Source organism: Neovison vison, chromosome 2 (genome assembly GCF_020171115.1).
Source record: "Neovison vison isolate M4711 chromosome 2, ASM_NN_V1, whole genome shotgun sequence".
Classification (NCBI taxonomy): domain Eukaryota; kingdom Metazoa; phylum Chordata; class Mammalia; order Carnivora; family Mustelidae; genus Neogale; species Neogale vison.
Genome location: NC_058092.1, coordinates 30,092,976 through 30,110,685, shown reverse-complemented (window position 1 = coordinate 30,110,685; position 17,710 = coordinate 30,092,976). Strand labels below are relative to the sequence as shown.

Sequence of the window (17,710 nt, the reverse complement as noted above, 5' to 3'; positions counted from 1 at the left end):
ACTGTATTATCCCACTTAGGTGAAGTGGAATAATTAAATCATAGAAAGTAGAATAGTGGTTTCCAGGGGCTGTGGGGAAGGAGGATTAGGGAGTTACTGTAGGGGGAATTAAGAGCTTCTGTTTTGCAACATGAGAAGTGTTCTCAAGATGGATGACGGTGATGGTTGTACAACAATGTGAATATACTTAGTAACTGTATACTTAAAAGGAGTTAATACAAGGGAAAAAGTGGTTAAAATGGTAAACCTTGTGTTATGTGTATTTTACCACACGCACAAAAAAGCACTGAAAAAATTCTAAAAGATGGGGTGCCTGGGTGGCTCAGTGGGTTAAAGCCTCTGCCTTCAGCTCAGGTCATGATCCCAGGGTCCTGGGATCGAGCCCCGCATCGGGCTCTCTGCTCCCTGGGGAGTCAGCTTCCTCCTCTCTCTGCCTGCCTCTCTGCCTACTTGTGATCTCTGTCAAATGAATAAATAAAATCTTAAAAAAAAAAATTCTAAAAGATATCTGAGGTCTTAATTGTATTCTCAACACTTCTATTAATTTTTTAAGTTTCATACCTCCCTTCTACATCTGGATTTTTCTTTTAAAAGGGGCACCTGGGATTGGGTTCCTCATTGAGCTCCCTGCTCAGCAAGGAGTCTGCTTATCCCTCCCCTCTACCCCACGACTTATGTTCTCTCTCTCTCTGTTTCAAATAAATAAATAAAATCTTAAAAACAACAACAACAAGAAATTCCTAGAGACACCTAGGTGGCTCAGTGAAGCATCTGCCTTCAGCTCAGGTCATAATCCCTGGGTCCTGGGATCGAGTCCCACATAGGGCTCCTTGCTCAGTGGGGAGCCTGCTTCTCCCTCTGCCTGCCACTCCCCCTGCTTGTGTTCTCTCTCTGATAAATGAATAAAATCTTAAAAAACAAACAAAATTCCTGAATATGTCAATGAGAAGTACTAATATGCCACTGATATAAAATAGCAAACTGAAACTATTGGATTGCTTCTTCAAAATTATCTGGGGAAGAAATTTATTAATTAAATGAAATAAAAACAAAATTAAGTTATCTGAGCATGCACAACCATTTTCTCTACTGCCTCCCCCTCCCAGCCTGAGTCGATGTTTTATGGAAGATAAACCAAAATGAAAGCAGTAAAGAATCCTGCAACTTCTTAAATAAGTTAACATACTTAAAGTACCTAGATATACTAAGTGTCATTACATGCTGCTTACTATTACCTACATGCTAATTTTTAAGGCACAGGTAAAGGCATTTTTCCAAATTTTAAAAAAAGGTTGCAATCTCTTTATAGAAAAGTATGATCCAAGAGAAAATAGAATAAATAGGACAGAGCAATCCTTTATTTTTAGACATTTTCACAAAGAGGTTTTCGGTAAATGAACTTTCCAGTGGAGAAGAGAGAACATGAAAATCAGCCTCCAGCCATCAGCAGCAGCTCTGCTCAGGGCCTAGGGTCCTCCTTGCCCAAGTGGTGAGGTGGAGGTGTGTACTTCCCTTCCTTTATTAGTTTATTCCGCTGCCTTCTGATCTCACTCAGACGTTTCATCTGTCAAAGGAAAGAAGTATTTAAACTAGGGGGAAATATGTATCATAAAGTTGAGGCCTAGAGAAACAGAATGAAAATTGGTTTCATGGGGAGCCTGGGTGGCTCAGTGGGTTAAAGCCTCTGCCTTCAGCTCAGGTCATGATCCCAGGGTCCTGGGATGGAGCCCCGCATCCCACTCTGCTCAGCGGGGAGCCTGCTTCCTCCTCTTTCTCTGCCTACTTGTGATCTGTCTGTCAAATAAATAAATAAAATCTTAAAAAAAAAAAAAAAAGAATATTGGATTCATTTTTAAACTATGGAAGCTTGTCATCCTAGAGGTCCTCTGAGATGAATCTTTCTTTAAAGAAGTAACTTGAGGGACGCCTGGGTGGCGCAGTTGGTTGGACGACTGCCTCCGGCTCAGGGCGTGATCCTGGAGTCCCGGGATCGAGTCCCACATCGGGCTCCCAGCTCCATGGGGAGTCTGCTTCGCTCTCTGACCTTCTCCTCGCTCATGCTCTCTCTCACTGTCTCTCTCTCTCAAATAAATAAATAAAATCTTTAAAAAAAAAAAAAAAAAAAAGAAGTAACTTGAAATCACTTCCCACACCTTTTAACAAATTTCTGGTATGCATAATAATACCTCCTTTAAAAATAGTAACTAAAATGTTCCTGTTATATATAGGAATACAGGTATTTACAGTAACAAAACATAGATCAAAAACCTTTAAGGGGCATAGTTGTGCATACTTAAAATCTTTATACAATATTGAGATGGTCTCACAGCTGATACACTCCTGATCCCTCTATGTGTAACTGGCACTGCTGCTGGTGACTGTTCACTGGGTATGAAGGAAGCAGAAATAACCAATATGAGGTTTCCCTTTATCACACCGAAATAAAGACCTGGTATGTGATCAGCCACTAGCCACTACTGAGCCCTGAGTTCTGCCTCTTCCTCTCAGTAGGATGCTGGTTGTCTCCCAACCAATGAGAGCCATGGGGTATGAGATTGTAGGAAAGCTGTAATTCCCATGGATTCTGTGACACAGATAATACACCCCTTAATCCTGACTGCATCATTCCTCTGCCTCAAACCCAATGGCTTCCCATCTTACTGAAAAAAAAAAGCTGAATCCCTCTTTGTAACAACTTACAAGGCCTACCTCTGACTTTACATCTTGTTCCCCCTCCACCCCGCCCGCACTCTGGCCTTACATCTTAATACTTTCCCTCATTTTCTCTCTTCTAGCTTGGGTACCTTTGCACTTGCTCTTTCCTCTAACCAGAACATTCTTCCCTCCCATCCACGTGGCACACTTAAGTCTCTGCTCAAACACCTTCTAGTGCTGAGCTCTTCTCTGACCACTCTATTTAAGAGAGAGAAAAAGAGCATCCACTTAGCTCCCACACGCAGTGCTTTCTATCTTTATCTTCTCTGCTGCACTTACTAACACCTAACACACTATTTTAACTTGTTTGTTAATTCTGACACCCCTTACCCAAATATAAACTCCATTAGGGTAGAGACATTTTGCTGTTTTCTTACTGTATATCCCTAGCACCTACAATAGCTCCTGACAAAATACATACATTTTTTTTTGATGAATAAGTTTCCACAAAGGCATGAAAAGTTAGTATATTCAGTAAAATATCCCATGTTGTAGTCTTGCTCCAAGTTTTTAAAATTCTAGGAAAGCATCTCCCAGGATTATTGTGTGAAATAATTCCACTATTACAAGCTAAGAACTTAGAACAGTGCTTGATTCTAATTCCCTGATTCACTAGCTAGCTAGTCATTCAGTGTGATGGCTAAAACAGAAACAGACCTATTTACAAATTCACAGGATGAGAAAGTGACTTGAGAGCAACTCTTGGATATCTCCAGATAAGGAAACTAAGACCAAAAAAGGGAAGTGACTTGCCCAAAGTCACAAAACCAGTGGTGGCAGAACCAGCAACAAAACCCAGCTCTCTGAGAGCACCTGGCTGGCTCAGTAGATAGAGCGTGCGACTCTTTATCTCCAGGTTGTGGGTTCAAGCCCCATATTGGGTAGAGTTTACTGAGAAATAAAATCTTTAAAAAAAATTAAAAACAAACAAACAAACCCACCCAACAACAAAACCAACCCTCCTAACTCCCAATCCAATGTTCTTTCTACCTCTCCACACTGCCTCCTTTTGGTGTAAATTTTCCAGGAAGAGTAGTCTTTTTTTTTTTTTTTTTTTAATTTATTTGAGAGAGAGAGTGAGAGAGAGAGAGCATGAGAGGGGAGAAGGTCAGAGGGAGAAGGTCAGAAGCAGACTCCCCATGGAGCTGGGAGCCCAATGTGGGACTCGATCCTGGGACTCCGGGATCATGACCTGAGCCGAAGGCAGTCACTTAACCAACTGAGCCACCCAGGCGCCCAGGAAGAGTAGTTTTAATCTGAGTAATAAGTAACCGGGGCCCGCAAGAAGACAAATTAAGGGCGCCTGGGTGGCTCAGTGGGTTAAGCCGCTGCTTTCGGCTCAGGTCATGATCTCAGAGTCCTGGGATCGAGTCCCGCATCGGGCTCTCTGCTCAGCAGGGAGCCTGCTTCCCTCTCTCTCTCTCTGCCTGCCTCTCTGCCTACTTGTGATTTCTCTCTGTCAAATAAATAAATAAAATCTTAAAAAAAAAAAAAAAAGACAAATTAAGACATACTGTGACCTATCCCTCAGTAATACTTCAATATTACTCACTTAAAGATCAATGTTCCTGCAGTGATCAATACAAAATTATTACCTGATACCCTCTAATTTCTTCCAAGTTTGGTTTCACTTTACCCAAATGCCAATAGCAAATGTTAAAAGATGGGAAATTTTTAAAAAATTTTTCTTAAGATTTTATTTATTTATTTGACAGAGAGAGATCACAAGTATGCAGAGAGGCAGGCAGAGAAAGAGGGGGAAGAAGGCTCCCTGATGAGCAGAGAGCCCGAAGTGGGGCTCAATCTCAGGACCCTGAGATCAAGACCTGAGCCAAACGCAGAGGCTTAACTCACTGAGCCACCCAGGTACCCCAGGAAATTAAAAATTTTTGATACAAAGAACTGTGATAAATTTAACTAAAAATCTAAATTGCCTTCCTGAACTTCAAGGAGTTGGGAGTAATAAAAACATTTCTATTTGTTATATCTAAAGCAGAGAAATAGGCAAAACAACAGCCCATACCTAAAGATTTCTTCTCTAAGGGAGAATACAGCCCACATGTTATACAACTCATTCAACTCTTGAGGAGAGACATCACCCCCTTAATATCCTTTTTCCCCCTGCCTCTTTTATCAGGCTCACCTAAAGCAATCTCATTAACACCTCCATCTTTCCCAGAGTAGAAATTAATCCAGAGATTGTTATACCAGGTTCAATGTAATAGATTTGCAGGGTTTTAACCTCTTCTCCACTGAGGGTTCAATGAACTTGGAACATTTTCATGCAGAGATGTTCAAGGACCAACATCCAAAGCTGGTTGGTAACTTCTTCTTTACAGCCTACTGCTAAAAAGGGAATACACACACATGCGATTTCTAATCTGGTGGCTATAGCAGGGTACAATGCTAAGGAAAATATGTCAGAAGATGAGAAAGACCACTGAGGAACAATAGACCCTCCTCAGATCTGAAGGCATTTAACTTCCTCAGCATGCTTGCTACCTATATAGAGAAAATGTTTCACCACAAAAGTTTTACCAATTTGCATTGGGCAGGCCACTGCCAATAACCAATTAAAAATACTTAAAAGCAGCCCTGAAGAAACAAAATTATTCAGCTCCCGTCTCCATCACTCCTCACCGTTTTATGCCGAAGCAGACATTCTGTGAAATCATCCAATTCTATCTTGCACTCTTTCGCGGCACGGGTAGCACCGATTCCATGCGCACATTCTATCCATTCTTTTTCAAAAGCATGGCATCGAGCTGGAATCCTGTGAGGCTGCTCAGCACTCTGGATTGTCATCCACTGATCTAAGTCAATGCCCAGCCTTTTCTGCACATCAAAGAAAGGCATGGCTGAAATGGAAAATAAAAAAAGAAATAATGCCATAACAGTGCAATCAAATGAGAAACTTCTAAGAAAAATGAGATAGTTAATTTTAAGTATCCCTCTAGAAAGATATTTTATGCTATTCTCCCAATATATTCTCATTTTTTCATTTGACAGGTTCCTCCAGTTTCTAGTAGATTAGCAGTATCTGTGTTTTCACAAACCCGGGGTGGGGGGGAACCCATGAAAACTAAAAAACAATGCGTAAAAATCATCTTTGTATTAATAAGGTCATTTCTCATATAAGGTCATTTTAATCAAAAGTCAGTCTTTATGTTTTGACTCAATAATCCCAATTCTTTGAGATAGACCTGAAGAAATAATTGAAAAGAAAAAAGCACAAGCACAAAAACCTTTTATATTTTTCTATTTGTATCAATTCAGATGACACTTCTTTTCTTTTTTTTTTAAAGATTTTATTTATTTATTTGACAGAGATCACAAGTAGGCAGAGAGGCAGGCAGAGAGAGAGGAGGAAGCAGGCTCCCTGCTGAGCAGAGAGTCCGATGCGGGGCTTGATCCCAGGACCCTGAGATCATGACCTGAGCCGAAGGCAGCGGCCTAACCCGCTGAGACACCCAGGCGCCCCTCAGATGACACTTCTGTTGTGAAACCATCCTGAATCTGGTGTCCCTCCTCTGTGTTTACACAGCATCTGAACTTCTCACATAAGTACTCTGCATGGATTATTAACCTGAATGTCTCCATTACTGAACAATGACTGCTGTGGGGACATGGCAGGTAGGGGCTCAGTAACTGCTAGGAGAAAAAAAAAATTTCAAACAACTTAAGTGTGCAACAATAAGGAAATGGATAATTTAGGCAACCGCCTAGTAGAATACAACAGACATTAGGAAAAACAAATAATATATATGGTACGTGCATTTTAATGTTAAACCAAAAAAAAAAGGTCTACAGTGTCAAAGAAGAGACTGGAAGGAAGCACAAAAAATGTCAATGAAGTCATGTATGAGCGGTAGATTTACAGGTGAACTTAATTTTTATATTTTCTACCCATTCTTTCTTTTACTGAGTAATAACGTTCCACGCACTGGAATGAGAGGAAAGCAGCAGATGCAACGTAAGCACTAGAATGGGGACACACACACACACGCAAGGAAACGGGAACCCAAGGGACAAGAGGGTATGGCTCGAAGAAGTAAGCACCAACTCTGCCCAGGAGACTTGAAAATGCCTTTAAGATGGGTTCAGTTTGCCAAGTTAAGGTCAGTGGGCAGAGTACTCCACTAAAGCACAGCACAAATGACAACCGGCAGTACTAGGTATGTCTGCGGGACACCGAGCAACCAGACGTGGTTGGAGCGTACAGCGCATGTCGTGAAGAAGAACGAAAGGAGCTGGAGGTTGGCGGCGCCGCAATCACTCAGCGCCTTGATAGATCAGGTGGGTGGACCTCAGATTAAGAAACAGAAAGCCAAAGCATTACTCCGGCAGAAAGCTAAATTAATCTGGACAGAGAGCCGAGAAAGGCGCGGTCTACAGGCTTCATGGCACTGGCTGAAGCGCCGAAGGCCTGGGAATGCACAAAACATGCCCAGAGTTCGGGCCTGGCAATTCGGACACCCAGGAAAACAAGAGAAAATTCGTTAAAGAAATCTTGGAAGGAAGCTCCTTAAGCTAAACTGCCCGCAGACAAACGCAGCCCCTACCGTCGCACGGGTATGCCCTTGTCCCTTCGCTGGCTGCCGCTCCCGGATGATCTGCGAGCGACGCAGAGGCCTGCCGCAAAGGACGCCCGCAGCGCGACGCTTGCAGTGCGACGCTTGCGGCGCGACGTGAGTCCAGACCTTCCCTCCGCCGTCGCGCCCGGAAACCATAGAAACCAAGCCCTTCGGTCTGCGCCTGCGCAGCTGTCAGCGGCAGCTACTGAAGGTACGGGATTGTAAATAAACTGATTTTTAGGTGACTCCGTTAGACGGGGCCCGGGGGGTAGTTCCTACTATCTGCTCGCTTGGTGCCTAGCATTCTCACCACAGTTCGGATTGGTGAGAGCCAGGCCACAAGAGAGAAAAAGTAGTGCCTTCCCCACCTCCACCCCTGCCAGTAGTAGTTGAGCTCATGGACTGTGGTGGGTTCAAATTCTGGCTCCGCCACTTCGGTGTGACCCTGAGAATGTGTTTTAACCTCACTATGCCTCAGTTTTCTTATTTTAAGTACCTGCAGTGTAGGGTTGCTTTGAAGATTAAATGAGGTAAGCGTAAAACACCGAGGCGGTTCCTGGCACGCGGAAAGCTCCCCAAGAAAACCACAGTTCGTTGATGCTTCAACTTCTAAACTTTTCAGATTCGAGAAGGTCAAAAGAGACCATGCCGCTCCTGTTTCAGAACATCCACGGGCTCTCTTTAAGAGACGACAGAAGGGCCTCCGACCTGGCATCTGTGATATACACGGGGAGTGAGAGAAGATACTCAAATACTTATATTTTTTAATCTTATCTTTTTAAAATTTCTATTTTTAAATATTTTTTTATTCAGTAAACTTTGCACCCAACGTAGGATTCAAACTCATGACCGTGAGATCAAGAGTTGCAATGCTGCAGTTATTGAGGCACCCAGTTGCCCCTTTAATTTCCATCTTTTGGCGTAAATGTTTATGAAATATGTAATGTTATTGCAATTGTACATATAAGTAATTTATTAAAAATATGTGAGGTTTGGGGTTAAAAATTATTCTTTTAAATGATGTGCTCTCAGAAACGTTTATAGAAGTCAAGTCTTCTAGCCTTCCCAGCCTCATTGTACAAAATTATCTGCCTACATCTTCCCCATCCAACAGCTTGCTGTTCTATTGTATTCTTGGAAAAGTCCTGCCAGCCAGTCTCTGATTTTTTTTTCCCTTTTCCCCTAGAAGGACACCATTTTCACCCTATCTCCATTTCTATGTGTCAAATTCTTGCTCTGCTGCAGGACTTTTGTGTAAGTTTTTCCCTTGGATGCTTGGAGGCATCCAAGCCCTAGGATCACCAACTCTGGAGAGAATTCCTAAGGTCCCACAGCTTAACTGGTTTCTTTTAAGCATTCCAATTCTTCCTCTGCTCCCCCCAGCCCATCAGATCTATAACTCCCAACTGGAATCAGAGTTTCAATTCAGCTAGAATTTCCTGAACACCTAATGCATGTTCAGCAGAGTACTGGAAGTTTATGGAATTGGTAATTCATGGGTCTTGCCCACAAAATAGTAGAGGTAGCAAGATACTGAATGCCAACTCCTTCAGTACCTTCAATATCTTCAACTTTCTTGTTTAAATTGGTGATATAATCCATCCAGTCACTCAGGCAGGAAACTCTGAAGTTGTGTTTCGCCTTTTCCTCATCTTTTATCCACTTGTCTTTTAATTACTGGCCGCGTTCTCTCAAATATTCTTTAAACAGGTTTCTAATTCATTTCTTCCACTCTGCCTCACAGCTCCTCACTTTATTCTGTTTTTCACTGAATAATGTTTCTAAAATACTGATTTCATTGTATCACTCCTCGATACCAAGCAGGATAGATTAGTACAAAGACGGGTGACTCAAAAGCCAATCAGAGTTCACTATAAGGAAATAAAAACATGCACCATAATAAATAGTAGCTGGTATTTGGCCTCAGTTTGACTGATGGAAGGAGTCATGTGGAATGTGACAAACAGGAGAGGATATGTCCTGTCTGAAGGCAGCGGCAGCTACTCGGCTGCATCCTGTAGTTATTGAGAAAATCAGGGCCCTCAAATTGTCAAATCACCTAAGTTTTTCAAGAGAAGCCAGAAATCTTTTGTTACTGTTTAAATGTGAAACCTGCCACTTTTAAAATGCAGGAGGAGAGGGGCGCCTGGGTGGCTCAGTAGGTTAAGCTTCTGCCTTTGGCTCAGGTCATGATCTCAGGGTCCTGGGATCGAGTCCCGCATCGGCCTCTCTGCTCAGCAGGGAGCCTGCTTCCCTCTCTCTCTCTCTGCCTGCCTCTCCATCTACTTGTGATTTCTCTCTGTCAAATAAATAAATAAAATCTTTAAAAAAAAATGCAGGGTGAGTAATTTTTTTTTCAAGTGCTGGCCCAACAAAACCCACATTGGAAATGTATTTTGATGTGCCAGATTTCAACCCTTGGATAGAGGGAAATCTGAAGGTAGGGAAAGGAATGTACTCTGATGGCTTTTTACGTCCAGCGTTCCTCCCTTCTTACCCACTCTTCTCACTGCTGCCAGTTGCTTTTCTAAAACTCAAAACGGATCATTCAAAAAATAATTAACTAAAAATAAACAAATAAATAAATAAATAAACCAAAAAAAAACCCCAAATATTTCCTGAGCTCTTATCATATGTCATGGCCCTTGTTGAGCCCTTCAGACTAGGACACAGAATGCTGTAGCAAGTGATAGCAGAAATATGAACAAACAAGGGAGAACACAAAGGACAGGGTTATTCATACTGCTTCGGTTGTGTGTCAGGTGTCAGTGTATTCACGAAAAGTTGAAATTTTCGGGTTTGGCATTCAAGACCCCTCATTCAAGATCTGATTTCTTCCTATTTCTAAATCCTCGGATATAATTGCTTACTGAGCCTCCTCGTGTTCTCGGCCATCTAGAATTGCTCTTCCAAACTTTGGAGGAATAGTTTCTTTTCCCTGTAATGTCCCAACCTGCTTGCCGCCACCTTCCTACTGTCTCTCAAGCGAATGCCTAAACCGTCCACAACATTTATGGACCGTTTTCTGGTGAAAGCTTCCCAAATTCCTTAGGCATTTACTACGCCTTTCTTGAAATCCCGCCAGCCTTGTAGACTTCTATTGTAGATGCTGTTCATTGTTGACACACCGGTCCCCTCCACCGGAAGGTGCAGACAACCCCGTGTCCTCTTGGTATGAAGGAATGTCGGTGACCGGTCTTCCAATACAGCAAATTTTGGAGAACTACAACTCCCAGAATTCCCACACCAGAACTGATTCTGCGCCGTTGCCATAGTGAGCACGCGCGCTCTCTTGGATTCTTGCGGTTTACGTTACAAGAGAGTGGTTCCAGACCTTAAGGGTGTGTTGCCGTGCTCCATTAAACGCCTTTAGTTTACGTTCCGTTTACCTTGCTCTGCAAATTCTCTGCTTCGGGGACTTGACGCGCAGAAGCAAGCCCGAGCTGTCGTGTTCTCCATTTTGTATGCAGGAATCCGAGGCGCGGAGACCGAGTGGAAATCGAGGATGCGTTCGCCGCGATTTGTTCTAAGCAAGCAGAGCCTTGCTCCCAGCTTCAGCGCGTGAGAATGGCCTGATGACTTAATTTAAGCCCCCCCATTCCTACCCCTGGAAACTAGCCTCAGCCTTTCTGTGTGAGCAAAGGCTGTGGACGGTGTCCGGCCTTCTAGAAACACCCTCGGTCTCCATTCACGGGACTTCTGTCCTTGACCTGAAGGTCCCCTCATGTTTACAGACCTTACTCAGTTATAACCCGAGGTAAAGCTTTAACACCACCCTTTAGTAGTCAGGCTGTCTGTATAGTTTAACACATGGGAGACTTTGCAGCCCTGTATCCTACCAAGGCTACAGAGTTGAGCAAACAACTGGGTAGCCTGACGGTCCTAGCACATTTGGGGAAGACAGTTTGGAAACTTACCCCCGCCCTCACACCCAAGCCCCCAGATAAAGGACACATTTAAAAAAAAAAAAAAGCCAATAAGCAAAGTAATCTTAAAAAGATAGTAATGGGGCCCAAGGCCAAGGCACCTGGTGGGCTCAGTCGGTAGAGCATGTGACTGTTGATGGGGGTCCTGAGTTCGAGCCCCGTATTGAATGTAGAGATTACTAGAAAAAAATTTAAAAAAAAAAAATGGGTGCAAACGCCTGGAATATATTGGAAGCCGGGATGATCACTTAAACTAGGAAAGAATGCCGACTGGGGTGAAGATACCAAGTTTAAAATGCAACAGAACCAGGAACTAAAGCAGCATAACTCAAGTGGGAATCTGTGCCAGGTTCATGGTGGTAGGGGTAACTTGGTGCTGGTAAACATTCCATCCCTAGAATTAATTCCCCCCATTCTGACTTTAATTAGGCTTCTGAAATGGTATGTATGATTATATGAAGAGAAAACAGTTAAGGCCAATGGGATGGGCTAACGCACTTGACATATTTCTCATTGTAAATTTATGCACTGGAGGGGTGCCTGGCTGGTTCAGGAGAGCATAGGACTCAATCTGAGGGTCATGTCTCCTTGGGCATAGAGCCTACTTAGAAATGAAAACACACACACACACACTGGAGTCTGGTTTTATAGACCAATATAGCTGTATTAGTGAATCAGCCTTCCTGTGTACAGATCAGGGTGATTAAACTACCTGGGGGGAAACTGCCGAGGCAGCTGAGTAGACTTCCCCAGGAAGCACCCTGGTCTCCCTGTCCAGATGCACAGAACACTTAACAAAGCAAGTTTTATCCATTTCTGCCCATAGACTGTGAGCTTTTCTAGGGTAAGGACCACATTTCCCTTAACCCTAGCTACAGAGAGACAACCTGTGGAAGGCTTAAAATTATTTTATCTCGAAGTTAAGGGAGAGTTTCAGGTAGTCCACTGACTGGAAAAGGGAAGGAGTAGCGACATAATCCATTTAGTCATTCATCATTTAAGAGGCTAGAATAGAGAGGGACCTGACTGGCTCAGTGGACAGAGCATGACCTCGGGATTGTGAGTTCAAACCCCACGTTAGGTGAAGATTACTTAAAAATTTTTAAAAACCTAAAAAAAGAAAAAAAAAAGCCAAGGTGCTACTAATTGCTCAGTATAACGGAAGAGTCATGTAACACATAAACGCATTAGATAAAATGATGTACTGTGCAAGAGTATGTCTCCTTAGGTCTTTCTCACAGTCCAATTAAGGCATCTAGTTACTCTTCCATTTTATTTTCTTTAAACACCTTTAAATCTTGGATTTAACTTGTTTTACTAGTTTACCTGTTTTGCCTCCTAAGAGCAGGGTTCTTTTCTGTCCAACTCAGGGATACATTCTGGTGCCCGGAACAATGCTTAGCAAATAGTAGGTGCTCAATTAATATTTATCAAACAAGGGGTGCCGGGGTGGCTTGGTCGCTTAAGTGTCTGCCTTTGGTTCAGGTTGTGATCCTGGGATACTGGGATCGAGTCCCACATTGGGCTCCCCGCTCATCGGGGAGTCTGCTACTCCCTCTGCCTTTTCCCTCTGCTCATGCTCGCTTTCATTCTCAAATAAGTCTTTAAAAAAATATATGTATCAAATGGACAGGTAACTCTGCCTGTTAGAGAGCAGGGAGGGGGCAAAGGAGCAGAAAGACCACTGCCACTTGAGCAGACAACAGAGCTTTAATTCCAGACCAAAGAACAACATGAGTACCATTAAAAATGACAGACTGAGTTGGTGGTGAGGACAGTTTGAGGGCAATTTCTCAATAATTCATGCAAGAACTAACCAGTGCTAAGATTAGGTAGACTTTAGAGAATCTATGCAAACAAAACTCAGAGCAGCAGCAGCTATGGAACTGGGCTAGGTTAGTTAAGTGGAGGGCAAAGACAAGCCAAACCAAAAGAAAAAGGGTCTTTCAAAGTGTGTCTATCTTTCAAAGTGTGTCTATATAAAGAGGGAAGATGAACCCAGGCAAAGCCAGAGCCAGGTTTAACCATCCTTCCTAATCAATGTACAGGCCTTTGTTAGCTCTGATGGGACCAAAAGGAGACTCCTTAACTGGTCAACCTGTTGTCTAGTTTGGTATTAGCCCTTCAGTCTGGTACTTACCCTGAATTAGTTTCCCCCCAATTCCCCAGATTTCTACAGATTAATAGCTACATGTCTTGTAGTCAAAACCTTCATTATCTAGCCCCTACCACCTAACTTCAAGCTTCTCCCAGGATCTACAAGATTTCATACTCTGGCTAAACAAGAATGTCCTCACTACATACCATCGTGATTTTCCACCACCCAGCCTTTGGACATTTCAAGCTCCAATTCTTTTTGTTTTTTTGTTTTGTTTTGTTTGTTTGTTTGTTTTTAAGATTTTATTTGAAAGAAAGAGAGCTCGGGTCACAGAGCTCAATCCCAGGACCCTGGCTGGAATCAGGACCCGAGCCAAAGGCAGTCACTTAAGCAACTAAGCCACCCAGGTGCCCCACCAATTCCTCTGTTGCCTGAGTCTTACTTATTCTTTGAAACCTTGTTCCAACTGTTGTCTCCCCAAACGAAAACTTCCTGGTCACTGCTACTAAGAACCATCTCTTCTCTTCCTTAGGCCATTATCTGTACCATTCATGTAACATTTAGCAACTTTGAACTGACCTGCTAATGTTCCTTGCTTATGTTCCTTGCTTATGTTCCTTGAGCCTCCTCTTCAGGGCTCAAGGTCCAAATGCCTAAGTATATTTATATATGTTAATTCCAAGTCAGGTAGGTACTGGGGATGTAAGACGGACTAGGGCTACTTATAAAACTTATCAGGCTAGGGGGTGCCTGGGTTGGTTAAGTCTCTCTTGATTTCAGCTCAGGTTGTGATCCAAACTTGTGTCAAGCTCCAGCTCAGTGGGGAGTCTGCTAGAGCCTCTTGCCCCCACCACTCCTCCCACTCACTCTAAAATAATGTTTTTAAAAAACGTAGGCTTTATAAACTCAAATATCTGCCCTCCACAAAGAACTCAGAAGACACCAAAAAGCTTGCCAAATAATTGGAAAAACATTCAAATCCAACATAAACAGGACTTTCTCTACTTATCTCCTACTCACATGAAGGCCTGTTGGGTACCACATCAGGTGAAGCACCTTCACTGAAGCTGATGAGACCAAAAACACACTGGAATGTGCACCTCTTAAAAACTGAGCATGAGGAGGTTTGGATCACCCTGTTGCTAAAGTCAATTAAAAAGTAGTTGAAATATAAAATTATTATTTTTTTAATTTATTTGTCAGAGACAGAGGGAGAGAGAGCAAGCGAGCACAGGCAGACAAAGAGGCAGGCAGAGGCAGAGGGCGAAGCAGGCTCCCTGCTGAGCAAGGAGCCCGATGTGGGACTCGATCCCAGGACCCTGGGATCATGATCCGAGCCGAAGGCAGCTGCTTAATCAACTGAGCCACCCAGGCGTCCCATAAAATTATTTTCTTAATAAAAAGGCTAACTGGGTGATAAGGAATTACTGAAATAAAATCTGAGAATCCAGACAGCCTAGAACTCAAAGCTGTGATGTTAAGGCATTTGCCAATTTGGAAGCCCCTGGATGCCTGCAGCGAAGGTTTCAGAAGCCTCATGGACTGAAGAGGACAAAAATCAAAACCTAAGGCCAGCTAAAGGTGGGAACCCCCATCTTAGGCTCCTTAAACTGGATTCCTAAGTATTATACTTTTAAGATATGGGTGAAAAACAATTAAGTGAGTCTTCACACAGACTTGAGACCTGGTTGTGTGCCATCTGGAAGATCTAGGGAAACTCCAGCCTTCAATATGAATTACGGGTTAGTAAAATCCCCAGCACAGGCAACCAGAAATCCTTCTAGAGGTAGATGCCTCATCCCTGTCCTGTTTATTCCTACAATTACTTGTTCAAATGTATCCAGCTCACAGATACCCTGGCACATAAAGAGACAACAGACTATAAGCAACAATCAGTAAAAACAAGAGACCCATGAAGACTTCAGGTGCTTAAATTTTAAACAAATTTAGGTAATCTTCACAACGAAGTGTTAATTATCTTCCAGTATCATTTGGGGTTGAATAGCTAAGATTTTTCCCTAGATAAACTTGCTTCTTTCTTCCTGAAAGTATCAACATTATTCAAATTAAACTGTAGCTGTGGACTATACCACTCTCTAAAGCCATTTTTTATTTTTTTTTAAAAGATTCTATTTATTTATTTGGCAGACAGAGATCACAAGCAGGTAGAGAAGCAGGCAGAGAGAGAGGAGGAAGCAGGCTCTCCGCTGAGCAGAGAGCCCGATGTGGGGCTCGATCCCAGGACCCTGGGATCATGACCTGAGCCGAAGGTGGGTGGCCTGAGCCACCCAGGCGCCCCTAAAGCCATTTTAAAAAAAAGATTTTATTTATTTTATTTGACAGATAGAGATCACAAGTAGGCAGAGAGGCAGGCAGAGAGAGAGGGAGGAGGAAGCAAGCTCCCTGCTGAGCAGAGTCCAATGCGGGGCTCGATCCCAGGACTCTGGGATCATGACCTGAGCCGAAGGCAGAGGCTTTAACCCACTGAGCCACCCAGGCACCCCTCTAAAGCCATTTTTAAGGAAAACAACCACCCAGGAAGCAGTCAAATCACTGTTCCTTAAGAACAATACTTAACGTTTTTCTGATAAACATAAAATCCTTACACCCATTTTTGTATTTAAAATTTCAAAATTAAATGTACCAAAAATAAAAGTCATTCTAACCACCCACATCCCAAGCATGTTCCCTGACCCTATCCTTGAGAATCATTGCTCTGAAAACTTCATTGACTTTTTCTGTAAAATATTCACTTTGACAATCAATTGGTTTTCATTTGTAAGCATTTTTTTAATCATGCGTCACCCAAGGTGTAACTCCCCTAGAAATGACAAATTAACATTTTTTTAAAAAAAGATTTTATTTATTTGACAGAGAGAGAGAGATCACAAGTAGGCAGAGGCAGCAGAGAGAGAGAGGGGAGGAAGCAGGCTCCCGGCGGAGCAGAGAGCCTGACATGGGGCTTGATCCCAGGACCCTGGGATCATGACCTGAGACGAAGGCAGAGGCTTTTAACCCACTGAGCCACCCAGGCGCCCCGACAAATTAACATTCTTGTCCACCAATCCACGATGTACTGAGTTTCCCTGTTTGTGAGTTTTTCTATGTTTATCAATGCTGCAGGGCCAGGGCGCACAAACTTTTGTGGGAAGGGCCAGAGTATTTTCAACTCAGTGGCTCATAGTACCTGTTTCTGGAGTTGCCAACTGTGAAGCAGCCACAGACGCAAACAAATAGCTGTGGCAGTATTTCAGTATAACTTTATTTACAAAACCAGGCCTTAATTTGCTGACCCCCGCTATAGTGAATAACAAAATACAGGTTCACTGAAAGGTATTACTGAATTCATTGGTTATTCATCTTTTATTATTTTCTTAGTCGAACACTTAAAAGTACAAATTCGAATTAGAGAACGTGAGATTTTGATGTTAACAAAGGGGTATTCATACTGGAAAGTTGAGAAATGCTACTGCAGAAAGGAACGCTTTGGTCTTCAGATCTAATGAAGACCACTGTGAAAAAACATGCTATAGAACAGTGTCAAATGTGTACTTTATGTCTCAGGCTGTGCTACTTTCTTTATGTGGGCTAATCTTGCACTTGAAAACAAAACCCAGTGATGTACATACAATTAACCCTCATTTTACAGACAAGAAAATTATGGCTCACAAATTTCAGTAGCTTGGCAAGGCTCATGTAGCAAACTAAACTCTGGGGCTACACACATCCAAAGGCCATTCCTTTAACTACTACACAGCCAACCCATCCTCCCTGGCGGGCAGAGAAGATTGACCATGTGTGAGAGGCTAGCCAAATTCTTATATTTCTTGATGTTGTTCTTGTGGAGCTCTTAACAATTATCTGCCTCAGGAACTTTGATTTCCCCTATACTCCTCTGACCTAAGCATGAATACCTATACCTACTCCTTTCACTCCCCTTAAGATTTTACCAAAAGAGGATAATATTACTTAAACAAAAAATTAAAACTAAGATGGTAGATATAGCTGTTCTAAGACCACAGGTCCTGGCCTATCCTTATGGATTTCTGTAGGTTTACTTCTTCTCTGGGTTTTGACCTACCTCCATGGAACAAAGACAACTCCCAACCTGGGAATGCCCCCAAGTTTGAGCTCTAGAAATCAAGGGAAAATTCCTTTTGTAGTCTAAGACCTACCTTATAGGTCCCCATTTTCTGTCCTACGAACTGTCTCTTCTCCAGATAAAACACTAAACAAACATGTCTAGTACCTTTTGAGGAAGATTCCAAAACCCAGCCGTGGTGGTGTGTGTGTGGTCTTATTTACCATATGGCCCCAAAGGGCAACTATATCGTAACAGAGTGTCTATCATTTCCCTTACAGAAACCTACTCTACCTCCCAGCCAGAAGCCATTTAG

The 17,710-nt window shown here is 42.8% G+C and overlaps 1 protein-coding gene across 1 annotated transcript; it reads right to left on the bottom strand.

Annotated features, from left to right (window-relative positions):
* Nucleotides 1–1,336: 1,336 nt before the first annotated feature.
* On the bottom strand, nt 1,337–7,381 carry NDUFS5 (NADH:ubiquinone oxidoreductase subunit S5). Its single transcript, XM_044237863.1, has 3 exons — nt 7,278–7,381; nt 5,356–5,573; nt 1,337–1,564 (listed from the first exon to the last, which is right to left on the bottom strand). Exons 2-3 carry the CDS (start codon nt 5,569–5,571, stop codon nt 1,460–1,462), a joined length of 321 nt encoding a protein of 106 aa, XP_044093798.1. The 5' UTR covers nt 5,572–5,573; nt 7,278–7,381; the 3' UTR covers nt 1,337–1,459.
* Between the last annotated feature and the right edge of the window lie 10,329 nt (nt 7,382–17,710).